General features: G+C 46.3%; 6 protein-coding genes across 6 annotated transcripts; 3 read left to right on the top strand and 3 right to left on the bottom strand.

The window, feature by feature from the left end:
• Positions 1-12: 12 nt before the first annotated feature.
• N7539_008656 (dynamin family protein) lies at positions 13-2,386 on the top strand (the record flags this gene model as incomplete). The annotated part of the gene is made up of 4 exons (XM_056938251.1): positions 13-397; positions 447-1,042; positions 1,097-1,935; positions 1,987-2,386. 4 exons carry the CDS (start codon positions 13-15, stop codon positions 2,384-2,386), a joined length of 2,220 nt encoding a protein of 739 aa, XP_056786633.1.
• Positions 2,387-2,585: 199 nt separating this feature from the next.
• On the bottom strand, positions 2,586-3,733 carry N7539_008655 (uncharacterized protein; the record flags this gene model as incomplete). Its single annotated transcript, XM_056938250.1, has 2 exons — positions 2,586-2,947; positions 2,977-3,733. 2 exons carry the CDS (start codon positions 3,731-3,733, stop codon positions 2,586-2,588), a joined length of 1,119 nt encoding a protein of 372 aa, XP_056786632.1.
• Positions 3,734-5,550: 1,817 nt separating this feature from the next.
• On the top strand, positions 5,551-6,249 carry N7539_008654 (uncharacterized protein; the record flags this gene model as incomplete). Its single annotated transcript, XM_056938249.1, has 1 exon — positions 5,551-6,249. One exon carries the CDS (start codon positions 5,551-5,553, stop codon positions 6,247-6,249), a length of 699 nt encoding a protein of 232 aa, XP_056786631.1.
• Positions 6,250-6,765: 516 nt separating this feature from the next.
• N7539_008653 (uncharacterized protein) lies at positions 6,766-7,732 on the bottom strand (the record flags this gene model as incomplete). Its single annotated transcript, XM_056938248.1, is given in 3 exon segments — positions 6,766-6,777; positions 6,797-7,405; positions 7,718-7,732. The coding sequence occupies 3 exon segments, from the start codon at positions 7,730-7,732 to the stop codon at positions 6,766-6,768; spliced, it is 636 nt and encodes a 211-aa protein (XP_056786630.1).
• An 894-nt stretch (positions 7,733-8,626) lies between these two features.
• Positions 8,627-11,297, bottom strand: N7539_008652 (uncharacterized protein; the record flags this gene model as incomplete). Its single annotated transcript, XM_056938247.1, has 5 exons — positions 8,627-9,785; positions 9,849-10,386; positions 10,450-10,584; positions 10,652-11,085; positions 11,134-11,297. The coding sequence occupies 5 exons, from the start codon at positions 11,295-11,297 to the stop codon at positions 8,627-8,629; spliced, it is 2,430 nt and encodes an 809-aa protein (XP_056786629.1).
• Positions 11,298-12,126: 829 nt separating this feature from the next.
• On the top strand, positions 12,127-12,570 carry N7539_008651 (uncharacterized protein; the record flags this gene model as incomplete). The annotated part of the gene is made up of 1 exon (XM_056938246.1): positions 12,127-12,570. The coding sequence occupies one exon, from the start codon at positions 12,127-12,129 to the stop codon at positions 12,568-12,570; it is 444 nt and encodes a 147-aa protein (XP_056786628.1).
• Positions 12,571-16,935: the final 4,365 nt, after the last annotated feature.

Raw genomic sequence — 16,935 nt, 5'->3', positions numbered from 1 at the left:
CCACAGCAAAACATGACGGTTAAGCAGGAAGCTCAAGTGCCAGCCAGTATGATGCTGGCTGACCCTTCTCGGCTTGAAATAATTGACAAATTATTCGCTTGCAATGTGGGAGAATATATCAATCTACCACAGCTGGTCGTTGTTGGAGATCAATCCAGCGGCAAAAGCTCCGTTCTAGAGGGCCTGACAAAATTAAAATTTCCTCGAAACAGCGGCTTGTGTACCCGATTCGCGACACAGATCATTTTCCGGAGGGATCCGAGCTTAAAAATACGGAAACTCACCGGCTCCATCATCTCTGCGGCTCATGACGACCAGAAGGAAAATGCAAGTTGGAGTATATCCAATATTGAAGCACTGGATGAGAAGGAATTCAAGAGCATGATGGCGGAGGTTAGTCTACATGTCTGGATCTCGCAACGAGTGCAGAATCTAACCTTGCTAAGGTCCATCTAGCGATGGGCCTATCAACGTCAATGGGAGACAACCTGCCTACGTTTTCTCGAGATGTTCTTCGATTGGACTTCATGGACCCCATGAAAATCATCTCAGTGTGATTGATGTTCCAGGGATTTTCAAAACTACAACACCTGGCTTAACTTCCAAGTCAGACATCACCCTTGTGAGGGATATGGTACTCAACTACATGCGAAACCCACGATCAATAATCCTCGGCGTTGTACCAGCAAATGTGGACATTGCCACGCAGGAGATTATTGAAATCTCTAGAGAATTGGACCCCGACGGAACGAGAACCCTGGGGATCCTTACAAAACCAGACCTCGTGGACAAAGGAGCAGAGGAAAAGGTTATCGAACTTGTCGAAGAGAACCAGTGGTCTCAAGGATTAGGCTGGGTGGTCGTAAGAAACTTGGGCCAGAAGGACCTTCAGGACCCATCAAAGAACCGTGACGTTGAAGAGGAGATCTTTCGCGTTTCACCTCCTTGGAATCGCCTCTCAAGTGATAACTATGGCATCAATGCCCTGGGAACACGACTGCAAGCGCTTTTGGCTTCGAACGTGCGGCGGGTATTTCCATCGGTGAGTTCGTCGACATGATATATCGTACGGAAGCTGATGCTAAATGGGTTATAGGTTCGATCCGAAGTTTCGAAACGTCTTAAAGAATGTAAACGGGCACTTGAAAGCCTTGGAGAAGAGCGCGGATCCCCTGAGCAACAAAGCAAATTTTTGCTCGAAATTGTGTCAAAATTTCAGCGTATCACTGAGGATGCTCTTCATACAAACTACGGAGCACAAGACGCCTTCGATGAAGAACCCGATTTACGGTTGGCAACCAAGTGTGCTAATCGCAATGCTCAGTTCTCTGACGACTTTTCCGCTTATGGTCATGTATACGGATTCAAATCGCATGAGCATGACGACGACTCTGAAATCAGATCAACAGCCAAGAAAACTTCCCCGACGAGCTCTGTCCGCGTGAACATTTTCGGCGTGGATAGTGACGGGGAAAAAGAAGAAAAGGAGCGAAAGTCGATCCCGAGCAGGAAGCTGAATGGTTGTGACGATATACAGGACATTCTACACGATTGTGTCCAAATCCAGGATGCCATGGCGCAAGGAATTCTTCCTTGGATTGAAAACCTCTACACGGAGTCTCGTGGGTTCGAGTTGGGAACATTCAATTCGTCCATACTTTCAAGCGTGCTGAAGAAACAATCTGCGAAATGGCCGCCTCTGGCAGAGGGCTACATTTGCGATGTCATATCCATCGTTCACACCTTTACGACGAAGGCGTTGAACATATCCTGCGGAGATCAGAGACTAGGTCAAAATATCCTCTCAGTTCTGATGGACGATCTCATCGAAAAATATCGACAAGCCCTTGCGATGACGGAGTTTCTCCTTCGAATTGAAAGGGACGGAACACCGATGACCCAGAATCATTATTTGAATAGCAATTTGCAGAAATGGTAAGAGTCGATTACCTGCTATTACTTATGAGGTGCTAATGTTCATTTCAGTCGTCAGCAACGCATCACGTCTGAAGTAACGGAGTCATCTTTTTGCGTAAAATACGATGACGGCTCAAGTGGAAATTGTGTTCGAGTCTCTGATCTCACTCGAATCCACCACATGAGTAACTTGCAACAAACAGTGCAAGATATCCACGATATCTTGAAGTCGTACTACAAAGTTGCCAGAAAAAGGTTCGTTGACAATCTTTGCAAGCAAGCAGCGGATTACCATTTGGTTAGCGGGCCTGCCGCGCCGATGAAATTGTTCTCCCCTTCATGGGTCTACAGCCTTTCACGTGAACAACTGGAGCAAATTGCTGGGGAGGAAGCAATTGTCCGGAGGAAGCGTCACCAGTTACAAAAACAGCTTAAGGAGCTCGAGACTGGCAGAAAAATTCTACTCTAGCTTATTAAAGAAAATTGTATATCCTTGAGTTGCGCAAAGCCAATTTTCTTTCAAAGTGATCTTCGTTGCGTTTAAGTTCTTCGAAGTAGCCAATGAGACTGGGAGACTATCGTGGAACCGTTACTGCACCATATTTTACGGGAGAACAAGGAAAAAGCTGATTATAAAATTCTTCAAATCAGCCCTTGAAACTGCGGTTTTATGAAACTACATCCAGAAATTCGTCTTCCGAATCCAACGAATCTGAATACACATCCGGTACACTTTTCGCACCCTCGGCTTCCTTTGGATCCTTTGATTTGACTCGCCGAACAACACTTTCCAGAACTTCACCGATGTCCCTTGAACATTGCAAGTCCTCTCTGATCATTCCCTCCCTCGTGTTCTTTTCCCAAATGTCCAATTCACTCCGCTTCTTTTGTATCTCCTTGAGTTGCGCAACTAATCTTTTCTCAAAGAGATCTTTGTTGCGCTTAAGCTCTTCAATCGCGGTTTGCAGCTCCCTCCGAAGAGTCTCAACTTTTTCTGATCGAGTCGAATCTTCCAAGGCATTCAAAAAAGCTGTGCGTTCTCAACAAGTTGTTCAACACCAGCTGCGGTTTTTCGAAGTCGGTGCACAGCGGAATGTCGGAGTTCTCGAAGTAAGCCAAGAAACTTATTAACGGGGGTTTTCAGATCGTTGAACGGCGGGTTATATTGACGAGAGAGTATCTTGGTCCATTCGGTAAGTTCAACCGCCTCGGGGCAGTCCCATTCGTTCGTTGCTAGGAGGAGGGGAAAATGCTGCTGAGCAAACTCGAAGCAGCTCTCTTCAAGCAATTCTTGTATAGTCGTCAAGACTAGATGCTGACACCGATAGTGGATGTAAACCGGATATAGCGAGGGAATGGCTATAATTGTGTCTGTATCCTGCTCTGGACAACTTGCAGGAATCAATTGATCACCACTGAATGTCCGTTCGCTTCCAACTTCGGTGAGAGAACTGATTGCCGTGTCTTTCGAAGCCTCACAGTCAGATATCTCCCTTACAGTGTTGGCTTCCTCTCTCGCAGCCTCTGCTTCTGAAGCCTCTCTCTCAGCACTCTGGGTAGGCGACACATCGAATAACTCCGGAAATCGAATCTTAGCCTTCAAGGTCGAATCGAAAACCTGGCTCTCTAGAAGCTTTTTGGCAACGCTGCTAGTGCGATCGATATCATATTCTCGTAGAATATCGGTGAGGGAAAGTTCGTTTTGTCTAATTAACCCTTTGACCGTCTTGAATTTTCTCACTTGAAAGTTAGGGCCACGAAAGATATGCTGGCAGGCCAAAAATATCAGCCTCTCATCCGGATCGCTTTGCGACATTTTGCAGCTTGATAAATGCCTTCAGATGCCCGGAATATACCTCAACTTTATACCACAAGTGTCCTAAGGGTCGGATCCAGCTTTACGCAAACGTATACACCACCATTGAGAAACGTCGGCTATTCAGAGCAGTCTTTAGCGTCATTCTGCCGGTCAAGCATGATTGCAGCTTCACCATAAATCGCGGAAGCTCCCGAAACCGTCCTCGCTGTTTGTATTTCAGTGAGGTAGTGGCACGTTGAAGACTGAAATGTAGTTTCCCGTGCCCCAGAGGGAAGGCCAGAGGCACATTCCACGGATGTAACTTTTGACATTCCATATCCATAGGTCGTTTGACACCAGCGCAGCCTTCACGTTTGTGACCGGAAGTACAAGAGATGCAAGGTGGTCCAATTCATATCAGTATGCGAGAATACAGGACACTGATAGTATGACAGAATCGGTTATCCGTCTTCGCCTCCCAACAAAATTTGTATCACCCATAGCAATAATCTAGCCCAGCCCCTTCTCTTCTCACTCCACTGACTTGGTCCTCTGCTTAGATACTTCCGGATAAATCAAAAGGTTTGATGCATGCAGAGCATACCCTGAATGAAAGACTTTCGAATTATAAGAAGACTGCCGGGAAAGTAAAGTACCAATATTCTTGGGCCCTTCGCGGTCAAGCCCTCTCGGAATCGAGATACCTTCATTGATTTCAAAGGCAGGAAAGCCCACACAGATATTTCCCTTGAGAAGTCCGGTTATTAGTCGAGGATTCGTTGGGTAACTACCAAAGCATCTTACGGCAGGCTCTAGCCAGCCCCCAGAACACTACATACTCTTACAGGCGATACTATACGTGATGTTTGCGGTTTTGATTTCTTCAGGACGTACTCTTCGCTGGTATTGCTGACTGATCCCACCAGAACCTCCTATGTTCCTCCTTTGTAATTGTATCTCAATCCGATCGGGAGAAATTGACTTGAGCCAACTTAGGTAATTCGGTATGGCCCAACGAATACAGAGTAATATCCGTCACGAGCAAACCCTCCACATTTGTTCGTCTTACTATGCACAGGACAAAACCCATACCAAATTTTACATTAAGCAGGAGAGGGCTTCAGTTTTACCTTAGCAATTCCGTGTTCATTTATTTGGTTCAGCTGCTGCCATTGCTTTTTCTTCACGTAAAGCGACCGTGCTGGGGCGGGGGCGGAACACACGGAGCGTTCGTGCGCTTCATCTCAGCCTCATTCTACAAGTGCTCTATTAGCCACGAACCCAATGACTTACTAAGTATACCCGCCATAAGCGATGGAGAAATGGCTCGTATATTGTCCCTTACGTGTCACACTGACATAAAGTATGCCGGGATGCCTCACAATCCTGGCTGTGAATGGCTCAGGTCTTCCTCGCCTTGTTTGATGAATACCGATCGCCCTGGCGAGGCGTTTTTGCTGCGATGCATTCCCGAACAATGAGATTCGGATTGGGCGCAAGGAAAGTTCCATGACTCGCAGCGGCATTGAACCTCTGTATTATACCTTTGAGTTGGAGCGGGTAGCCTTTCGCTCCAGAACACGCTGCTCGTCACCCTGTGTCATGCATATCCAAGACAACTCAGCACACCCTGGAGAGGCCCAAGCTTCTACAGACTTGAGGCTCGTTTCTGTGCGCACAAAGGTGAATCCACCGTTCGTCTACGATCACCAAACGTCTGTGTGCAGCCATATGTGCTTCGAGTATAGGAGAAATTATAAATAAGTGCAGCCCCCATCGAGTTAATTCCACTAATCTCAATCCACTCCCCTGTGTCATTATTCGTTATATCCATTATGTCTCCACCAACAATTAAGACAGCCACGCAACGAGGGCCTGTCACTAACAAGGCCGAACGTGAAGATGCTTTAAAGAACAAAATCATTGAGCACCTCTGCCAACTCACTTTGGATCCCGACTTCAAGAACGCATCGGCAACTTATAGTCAGGTCAAAGAGCAACAGGAGCAAATCCGGACTCGAGATGAAAAGTTGACCAGTTTGCAAAAGGACATTAAAGCTCAAAAAGATAGGGAATCGGTTGTGATCAGCACATTCTCCGCAGTGAATCAGGACCTGACCATCCAAAAGGAAACTGCAGAAAAAAGAATTGTTTCCCTCCAAAAAGAAAGTACAGAAAAAGATAAATCTTTGGCTGAGATCTCTCGAAGAATTCAAGAACTTCAGCGCCAGCTACAAACGCAGCTATCGGAAAGATCTCAGGATGAAAGAAAGATCAACTCAATGATTGCACAACACAACCTTGAAATTGATTCTTTCCAGAGAAGGCTCAAAGAAAGAGATGCATCGATCGACAAACTGAAGGAAACCGACACAAAGCTTACTAGCCTCCTTGCTGAAGAAAAAGCGAAAAGTGGGTATCTCGAACAAGAAAAGAAGTCGCTCGATGAAAAGTTGCTCCAGGCTCGCAGTCGGCTTGAGAAGTTCGACTCCTTTATCCTTAAACATCACCAAATTGATGAGCAGACAATGTAAGTACTTTCATAAGCAAAGCATTGCAGCTCGTTGACTCTAGGGTTCAGGATAGATGGCTTTTCAGGCCTCTGGGGCTTTGCAGCGAGTGAGATCTGGACCGTCCTGGGGCAGAATCTGAACGAAGAGAGTCTCAGAGTAGGTTTGTTCCAGATATATTCTATGACCTCGAGTGCTAAACTGAATCTGAAAACGCCTACGATAGAGATAGGACCCTAACTATTAGTATAAAGCTTCTAACTAGGCGTAGTCTTAATATATTTATCCTTACTAAATAGTAGGGAATAGCCTTCTCCTTAAATATAAGGAGGATAGGGTATAATAATACTAGAGCCCTTTTAGATCTAAATACTTGTGAGGGGCTGAAGCAAGACTTAAATTCAATCTGACTAGGCCACAAACTGTGTACAAAAAGCTGAAAGAAGAGAAGTTCTTCTCTCGTGTTCCTAATGTCAACATGCCAAGGTCTCGTGGCACACGTGACCAATATCGGGCACTGGCCCGTGACAATACCCCCTCCTAACCTTGTTCCTGCAAGGGGGACAATGACGTGGTTTCCAGCATCGATTTGATGGTGAATCACGTCCGAAACGGGACCGTGCTGTTCTTCAAAGGCGTCTAGCGCAGCACAGTTCTGGACTAAGTCCAATCTTTGCCACGTCGGTTCTACCCATCCTGTCCATTTTACTAGCGCTTCGTCGCGATATTCTCGCCCAATCTTCCTACGTCGTACGGCGAGGATCCGTTCGACTTCGTATTCTTCCTCTCCGTCGATCAGTGGTGGTAGCGGCTGCGTGTCGTCTATTATCTGGGATGGGAAGGGGTCTGTCGCTGCCGGGCGGACTAGTTCGATGTGAAACACTGGATGTATGCCGGTGGGAACATCGAGTCGGACGGTGAACGGTGATAGAACGTCTAATACTCGGTACCGAGCATGTAGCCAATCTAACTTCTTTGACGGTCGCTGCGTGCGTACGTTTCGAAGGTTCAGCCAGACCCAGTCATCCTTCTTGTAGACAGGGGCAGCCTGTCGTCGTCGGTTTGCCTGCTCTTCTTGGTAGTCCTGTGCGGAAGCAATCGCGGCCTGGGCCCAATCGGTGGCTTCTCGTAGGCGATTCACCAAGGTTTCGCCTGCTTTTTCCGGTAGGGTCAAGGCATCCTATAGCTGGTTTGCTTCTTCGATACCAATCGGGTCGATATGGTAGCCATAAGTGAAGAAGAATAGCGAGATTCCCGTTGAAGCAGCATCTCGATTATTAATTACCACTGCTACTATTAGTAGCAGCTCTTTCCAGTCATCCTATGCGTATATGGTGAATGCACGTAGAATCCGTTCGATCTCCTGGTTAGCACGCTCTGTTGCACGGTCGGTCTGTGGGTGGAAAGCGGTGGATAGTCGGCGTTAAATCGATAGCCTTTCGCATACTATTCTCTAGAAGGAGTTCACGGATTAGGGACCGCGGTCGCTCACAATCGCTAGCGGCATTTATGGCCTCTTGAACCTCTTCTGGTGGTCGTGATTTTCTACGGTGTCTTTTTCGAGTCACTACTTCCTAACGCAGGAATGCCTAGGCAATTACTTACTCGGGTTGATTCTGAGATCTGAATGACTTCGAAATGTATTCGGGGTATGTATATTCGTAGTCATTCATGACCGAGCTACTTGAACGGGTACCATTCCGTAGTTTAGGTCGAGGAATGGTGCTGTGATTTTGCTAGATGATAGTTGCAACTAATTTGTGTGTACGTGCCTGATTGCGGCTAGCTAAGCTGGGCTTCGACGCAAGAATCGACGCTTTTGCGGAGGCCCCTCTTCGACACTTTGTCGAATCAAATTCTCAGCCCGCATGTCACTTTGACAGGCACAGAACACCTCGAATATGAGTCGATAGAGCTGCATTATTCAATTTGCCAAGACGTGACGTCTAGCGAGGGCGATTATAGTCCTCCGCATATGGATGGTGGCACATTGAGGATATTGGCTTGGATGATGCGGAATGTGACGGCTTAGAAATCGCTCATCTCCAATCTACAGACGAGTCGGATAGCAAGGGAATAGGATAGAAGAATCTTCCATCCCTGTTCCCGCAGTTCCTGGTGAAGTTGTGATTTTATAGGAACCCGGGTGTAATGTTTCTTTGGGAAGGCTACGGCTCGCGCTTGCGTGCATCGAGTCCGCGCACCTACACCGCAGAAAGGTTCCGGTACAGAAAGATTCAGCTTAGCAATATTCTGCGCGCCTCCCACAATTTAGGAAGAGAGGCATTGTTCCAATGATATTTTGACTAGAATTGAAGATTCCTAGAAAAATTATTAAAGAAAACATTCTGGATTTGCGATTATGATACCAATTCTATCTCACCGGCTCCCTAAAACATCCCTACCTGGACTGAATACAAGCTGTTATGTCCGACCTCACTTCCGGAAGCCAGTTTGTTGCGATTGTTGGTATCCAGTAATTATCTTTCTCCCCTTTGAAAATGGAGTCCGCGTGCCCGATTGACCGAAGGGCAATCTGAAGCTGGGCATAACCGATGGAAAGCTCGCTGAAAGCAAAAGTGAACCCTTTTTCGCGAAAGGCAGAATATTGTTGGGCCAAAGTTTTCACCTTCTCCCATTCAGCAATGGCTTGCTCGAATGATGACTGCATATGATAAATACGGGCTGACGCGGTAAGTGTGCGGACATGGAGCAGCTGATCGCTGATATCTAAGCTCGGGGATTCATTGAAGAATCTGGTCAAGTCGGAGATTTTCGACCGAGCTTCCGCGAGGCTTGGTTGCGAAATCCTTGCAATATTCACATCCAGTGATGATACCAAAAGACGTCTCCGGGCCTTGGATAATCCATCTGTCGAGCGCAGTTTCTCAGTTTCTGCTTTGACCAGACTTTCTGCTTCGTCGATCTCCCCCAACGCACAACGGACATCCACAAGTGCGCAGATGATTTGATATTGTTTTGGATCATTGCAAAGCAGGCCAGGATGGCGGTAGCAGTCCTCAAGATAAGATTTTGATAGCTCCAGTTGCCCCAAGGACTTCTGAATGTCAGAAACCACAAGTGAAAGGTCAATGTGCACTCGGAGTTCCATCAGAGATGTGGCCTCTGGCATTCTCCAGCTTACTATCATTCTGTAAGCATCGTCAAATTTCTCCATCAGATTGAAGACTTTCAGTCGAGAGGCGAATAAATGAAGGTGCCATGCGTGGAGTCTTCTGTCGACGTGGTGAGTCCATGTCGAATTCGACAAATGATTGTCGATGAAAGTGCATGAAGCGGTATAGTCTCCATTCAGGCGTGCTAATGCACTTCGTCGGTGAGCTATTGCGGCTCCCAGATATTGCGGTAGTCGATTGTCATCTTCAAGTAATCGTTGAGCCATCGCAAGTTCTTCTTGACAGCAACCCGCCTCAAGCCCCGCTTTCACAAGTATGCACTGAAGGGCCTCCTCTTTAATGTCCACGGGTAGTTCTAGGTCCCTGACCTGAGCCAGTGTATACTTAAGGCAGGGTATTAGAGTCTTAACATCAGACAGAAATCTAGTTTGACGCAATAAGTAACCCATTAAGGCCGCAAAAGCAAGATTAGAATCGAGCACTTACCGTGGTTCCCATAATCTTTCGCGTGGGAAAACAAAACAGATGAGCTTGATAGCGAGGATTTTACGTCTGTGGTCATTATCTATGTGATTTGGAAATTGCCCCTTCAAACAAGATATGACGGTGTAGTACACATCGTTTGCGGTACCCCGAGATTTATCCTGTCTGACACAGGAAGACAATTCGTTGATCAATGCGGTAAAGCGAGAAGGTGAAAGAATCCTTTGAAGGACGGGATCAAAACCAGCGGCAGAAGGGCTGAAGATGCCGATTTCTCCATGGCTTGTCCACCGTTTCTGTTCTGCTCGGAATCGCAGGAAAAGCAATTCGGGAATCTCATGGCCACCAAGTGAGACAATAAGAGAAAGTAACTCAACAGAATCTGAGGATAGCCCTGGTAAAGCGAATGGGATCGGAGTCGGTCCGAAGGGAGAGTCGAGCGATGTTTTCATGACCTCCTCGTAAGAGCTACTGTCGGACCCATCCCCTGATTCTGGGAAAGAAATTCCCCTTTTCCGTTTCCGTACGACTTGTTGAGTTCCTGAGGGTCGTCAGCGGTATTAGAATCAGTAAAAATGGAGCTTGCTGGGGTGTTGAGCCTGACCAATCTCTTGATGTTCGTTTTCTTCGTCAACTCGGTCTACTGAACTTTTGTCGGCAGGACCGGTTCCATGAGAGCTAGAGGATCTACCAGCGACGTGTTCGTGGAGATCATCTCGGTTCCCAGTATTTCCTGACACTGGGCAGTGGTGATGGTTAGCCACGATACGCCAATACACTCGTAGCGGTGGAGCAAATGTTCTCACTCTGGATGAGCTTTCCAGCCTCTCTTTCAAGGGCTTCACAGGAAAGCATATCCCGGTTCTGGATCACGTATTCAACAATAGAGGTGGTTTCCTCTAACGTGTAAAGATCAAGGTCCTTTGTGGGCAACGCGCAAAGAACGAGCAGTGCATGTGCCAGGCTGGCATGCTTGTAGACAAGCCAAAGCATTGTCTCTTTTCTACTGTGATTCCACTCGCGGCCAGACATTGGTTTCAGCTTGACGCCATCTTCGACGATTGCTTTGGGAAACTTTGAGAGTGTGCTTTGCAATTGCGATTGCAGCCACGGATGCTTCCCTGAATTCAACCAGTTCGCCAAAATTGAACCGCTTCTTCTGATTGCGTCTGCTGTGCTGTTAAGGGATTGTTGTATGGGCTTCTTTTTCCTCTTGTTCTTTCCCTTATTGACTGGACTCCTGTTGAGATTATCAGCAGCGCCACTTCAGAAAATAATGCTGACTTACCCTTCCTGCTTAGAACGCGCTCTTTTCACAGATTCCAGGGCGAACCGCAGCTCGTTCTCGACACTGACCAACTGATCCCATGACAGGTTTTCGTACCCTAGCGTCCATGAGAATAGCTCGTTATTTATGCTGATCAGTATCTCCGTGGAGCTCAACACAACCATTGCAACCAGACGGGTTTAGGACGGGTGAATGGAAATAGGATAGGGGGAATGGGTCTAGGACGGAGAAAACGAGCTCAGCATAGGGGAATTGCGTTTAGGGTAGGGGAAATGGGTGCGGGAAGGTAAAATGATTTCAGGATAGTGGAAACGGGTTCAGGATGGGGGGAATAGGTTTAGTATAGGGGGAATGGGTCTAGGACGGAGGAAACGGGCTCAGAATGGGGTGAATGGGTTTTGAGGTACTCAGTACTTTTGTCTTGCATCACAATACTGGTCTAATTCGGTATAATTTCGGATTAGCGTTCTTGGCCGATCACTGTGGGGCTGCCTAGATGACGGTACTTGCGAGTTAGAGAGGAATAGTGCGAGAGTTAACAAATCTGCCGTATTTGACTTTTGTCGACCATCCCGGTACAACCAGCATTAGTATCCAAATTGGGAATAACCTCGGCAATGTTGGGGAAACACTTCCCTTTTTGTCAACAAGACTGGTTCTACGAGATCAGTCTCCTAGAAAGAATCATTGTACGCATGCGTGCTATGTCATCAAATACTACAATCCATGTTACCATGAACCTGCAAATTGCCTAATCGTTGATCTCACTCATTGTAAGTTACAGTCTCAGAAAACGTGTCCCAGCAAGGACGCTCCGAATAAAGTGGACTGTGTACACAAAAAGCAAAGAATGAGGCCATAGTCGTCACCCAATGACTTTGGAATGATTCGAAATACGAGATATAAGACACCGTGAAAGGGAGGTTTCTTTTGCATTGAAGCACTACAAGTGCTTTCACGGCCTGTGCCAGTTTTTTCGCTTGCTGAAGCATCATGAATTCCATTACCAAAGCCGTGCAGGTCGAATCACGCAACACCATGAACTCTGCAATTGATGATTGGCAAACCGATGACGAACAGACAATTCCCACGCCTGGAGCTCATACACCTCTCTTTGAGCGCAAAGATCAACCATTACCCCCATTCGCTCAATCCATCCTCACTCAATCACTCTCAGATTTGGAAAACAGGGACTCTGAAAACATTTCTTCCCCAAGCACGTTACGTCGTCTGATGTTCTCAGCGGAAGAGGAAAATGATGTTCTAGGAAAGATCCGCCTGCTCATGCTTGGGGAACAGGAAGGAAATTCCAGTCCAGTACAATCACGACCTCATCAGGTGAAGAGAGGTTGGCCTCGTGGGGAACGACTTGAACGCACTCGCCTCGATACGAGGAGGTGCGAGAATACCGCAAATGATCAAAGCAGTGAATTTTGAGAAAGCCTTTCACGATGGTGGATTACTTTTGTGAACGAAGAAACAAGCTGGATTGATCATAGACAAAACAATTGTCTTTGTTGGACACTGCCACAACAGCAAATATCCGCGTATCATCTCATTAAGCATGCTGGATGATGGCGGTAACTGGGAGTGGAAGGATCACGAACTTCGACTAGTTGAAGGAGGCACTGGTTTCCAAACGGCGATTTGACCGAGCACCCTGACTTGACAATAAGAGATAGACTGGTGAGCTATTGTCAGCAAGTCGGGGAATTGATCTATCACGACCGTTCACATTTCTTTCGTTGTTTGTTAAAGAGCTAGTGCTGTTATGTGAAGGCCTTTCTGTCCAGAACTAGCCAGTAGTCACGAGTCTCGTCATGTTTTGCAGATACTCTTAGAGGGACGAAATACTACTCCAGGTCATCGTGTACCATAGAAGAGTCCGGAAATAAAGCTTTCGCTCCTGATCTTAGTAGATATTCTCTTGAGTACTGAATGACTGAACTGAGAAGCGTCTGAAGGGATCCCTAGCAAAGACGCGATAAGTATTGACAATATACTGTATGTTCCGGTCATGACATGAACCCAAAAGTATTTGCATAATAGTTCCTTCGATCAATAAGCTCATTGACCCCGTAGCGATTGTAACGTTCCACTGTCTGAAAATCCGAACGTACAAGAAGGTCATCATGGCATATTTAATTGCGTTTGAACCAACTGGACCCAGACAGGACATTTTGCATGAATGGAATATTTTGCCTTTCAATTGCCTAGGCAGCTTTTCGAAGATCTGCCCAGGTAAATCGTTGAGTGTCCTCTCGAGTTTGCCCCGAAGATAGACAACGGAGGATGGGAACTATTCTCATGGGCTCCGTCTTTGGCCACATTTTCATTCTCTATACAACCCTGTTGTTCTGCATCATTTTATGCCGCCATATTCGAGAGCTCTTGTTATTTCTAGCTTTTGAGCCATTTCTCCCATTAACGTCAAAGTTCGTGGCATGTAGTAAAAAGACAATACATTTTCCGACGAGTACGATGGCTCTGGCAAAAATTCAAAAACCCACGAAAAAAGATTAGCAATCCCGCACATTGTCCAAGCCGTGTATGAAACAGAGCAAGAGCGACGAAGCAATGTATTTGTTGGTGCACACTCCCGCAGCGGCTTAGAATACTCATTTAACTATGTACTAGTATTTTAAATAATGTTTTATACATTCTCAGCCTCGAAGCGCCCTATGATTACCAAGCATTAGTTCGAGCGATCCCGCGTGATAAAAAAGGTGGGGCAAGTACTTCGTACTTCTCATAGCGTAAGCTGAGATTTCTTGCAATTTTGGGTGCATGAAGGCCCTCTCTCTATCTATCCTTGGCATAGGTTCCTCGAGGTTTGTATGGATCAGCGCCACGAGAATAGCGTCACGAGAATTTCTTAGTGAACTACGCCTGCCGCCCACCCACCCTCGGCTGGTGTTACCAACTCGGAATTGGATAATGCATGAGAATTAGCTCGGCTAGCACGGTCGGGGTTCTCCTATAGGCTAGTTAAAAAATCTCGTGTTCGTTTTGATACCGGTTATGATGACCACGGGGACTTTTGAAAAATACAAAACATTCTTGACGGTGGTTTATTGAATTCATAGTTTGGGGTTGTGTTGCTGCTCTGGGGGAGATTCAAACAAAAATCGACTAGAGACCTGGGTCCAGCCTCGTACTAGGCTCTTTTAAGCCCTCATCGGCGCAAGGTACCATTTTTGCCCGTATTTGGTCTAGCGTTCCTGCATCATCCAGTAGTACAGCGCTTAGATCCAATAGAAAAAGAAAATTCAGACTGCAAGATCTTGGAAATCAGAAATTCATTATTTCACATCTGGAGGTTCGGACAACATCGTGTATACTAGCGTAGGTGGGAAGCTCGGAAAGGAAGAAAAGGTACAAGTAAAGCCGCCGATTAGTATATCAGCATGTCAGGAGTAAGTTTGTCCTTCCTTCCAAGTCCCTGTTTGTTTTGATAGTCCTTTAGAACACGTCAATCGCGCGAGTGTGTCTTTTTCATGACCAAACTTGCCACTCTATCTTTAAAAGAGCAGGATCAATGGTGACCACAATGCCAGGTAGGTACAGTGGCGGCTGGTGCCCGTGTGTTGTGAACTCCGTGTGATTACTCGGGCGAAGTTGGCCTTTTTACCGTACAATGGAAGCCTAGCGTCGCGCCTCGCTTAGTATGAACATCAGAGTGGTATTGATAAGTACAGTAGTTCTTTGTATGAATTACAAGGTCCCTGTCGTTTTCTACCTGAAAATGGCCGTTGGTGGAAGTTTACCACGCTTCCGCGCCAGCTTGTGTTAGCGACCAATCTGGCAATTATATGAACTGTGACTCATGGGGCTAGACTGCGCGATGGCCAGGATGTCTTGGTCATATCTTTCTGTGCTTTTCTTATCTATCAATTTTCGTCTTTCCGATACCGCGATCAATATTCCCCGGCAGCCATCACATAATTGGGATTTTCCAAAAGATTTCTCATAGAACTTTGGGTCCAATGACAATTAGGCGTGTTGTTCACCCAGAAGACTATTGTAAAGTTCTCTGAAATAAAATGGACATCATGGGCGCGTTGCACTTCCTCCGGTCTAAACCTTTCAAGCCTATCCGCCCTGTCCACCGTTTTATCCTGTCCGTGCGTACAGTCTGCAGGAATGCCGGACCAAATACGGGCTAAGTTGGCACATTGCGCTAAAGAGAGCTCAATACGGCCTATTACGAAGCTGAACTCACTTCTAGGTAACCATATAGTAATTTTGAGTTTGCTTGCAATACGATGCCGAACCATGAATTTCAAGCCCATTATCAAACACGTAATAAGATATTCAAAGTACCCATACAGGTAATTATTATAATCGGTATCCAATCGAGATCCAAGATTCTGTAGAAGAACCCACACTGTGACAGCGGAGCCAACTCTCACGGCTTGTCTCTTGGGTGTGCAGGTGTAGTTAATTAGCTAAGAGGTTGGCACGGCAATGATCACTATACAATAGGACCTAGAAATAGTTCAGGGCTGGATCACGGTGGAGTGTTCCGCAAATCTCATTTTTGTCTGACACGCTCTTACCTAGGTAATATCACTGACCCTTCTTCGTACTGTCGTACCACCATGCATGTGCATGCTGAGACACCCAGTCTTATATCTACCTAAATTTAAGCGGTGACAGAAAGACGATCTTCGCGAATTATTTGAGCTCCTCTATGTCTTACCTACAAGTATCCATTTCACGATGATATTTTCCCTTCTAAGCATTCAAGATTGTCGGCTGATAGAGCTCTTTGCTAAAGATATTCAGTTCGGACAGGTTTATATGAGGGGTACTGTTGAGTTTTTCCCCAAAGTTAGGGAGGTTTTTCCTTTCTGGAGCTGGACAAGCCTGCTGAGGTTGAAACCTGTCTTCGGGCATTAATCGACAGTCAAGCGCTGAAACAGAGGGCTCTGATCATTACTCTGGCCGAATGCCTTTTTGCGCAAAAGAGATTCATGGAGGTTGACGAAGCACCCCACTACGTGTCCTAGCACCAGTTAAAGCTCATGAAGATGGATAAGTTACGCCTCGCTGTTGTCCAGGCTAACCTATCGCACATTCGATCCAAATTCAGGGAGGCCTTCTGCCATTGGACAGAAGTTATGGAAAACCTGAGGCGATTCACCTTAGCCAGCGGTCGCACAAACCGCATAATTCTGCTCTCCCAGTGTCATGTTTTACGGGAGCAAGGACTCTCTGACCTTGAACATCACACCCGCGATCAATTACATGCTCTCGGAAAAGGTAGTGAACAAGGGGTAGCTTTATATTGGATTTCTGGCTTACGTCATTAGCAGCAGTATTTGGACTTAATTAATCAAATTAATCAGGTGTGATCGAGTGTGACCCCACCTTCTGTAATTAGAATAGCTCTATACCGCTACAGGGTTAGGTCTTTTTTCCCTTCCATATTATCTTTCGCTAAGTATGCTCTTCATTTCCATCAAGGCGTTCACAGTAAGTGGCGCCTATTGTACCTCTCTTTCATGAATATCACTACTCGTGGCTACCTTTTCACCGTAGGAGCATGTCGTCAATCAAAGCTCGGTACAGTCTCCTATTGGAAGACGGGGGGTGAATGATGGCTCCCCTTTTTAGTGAACAAAGAAGACTGGTGGCGGTGCCCGTATGATGATGGGACGGTAATAGCGTGTTCAGTAAGCTAAGTGTAGGCATTTCACTTAGACGGGAACGCTCCGCGGACCCCATCATGTATATAGACCTGAGTCACTTATACAGGCGACGATCTTTTCTTCGATGATCTTTCTAGAAATCAATATC

This window comes from Penicillium diatomitis, assembly GCF_028827545.1.
Source record: "Penicillium diatomitis strain IBT 30728 chromosome Unknown utg000013l_segment0_segment0, whole genome shotgun sequence".
Lineage (NCBI taxonomy): Eukaryota > Fungi > Ascomycota > Eurotiomycetes > Eurotiales > Aspergillaceae > Penicillium > Penicillium diatomitis.
The sequence above is the reverse complement of the archived record's forward strand: the minus strand, read 5'-3'. Positions and strand labels throughout refer to the sequence as shown.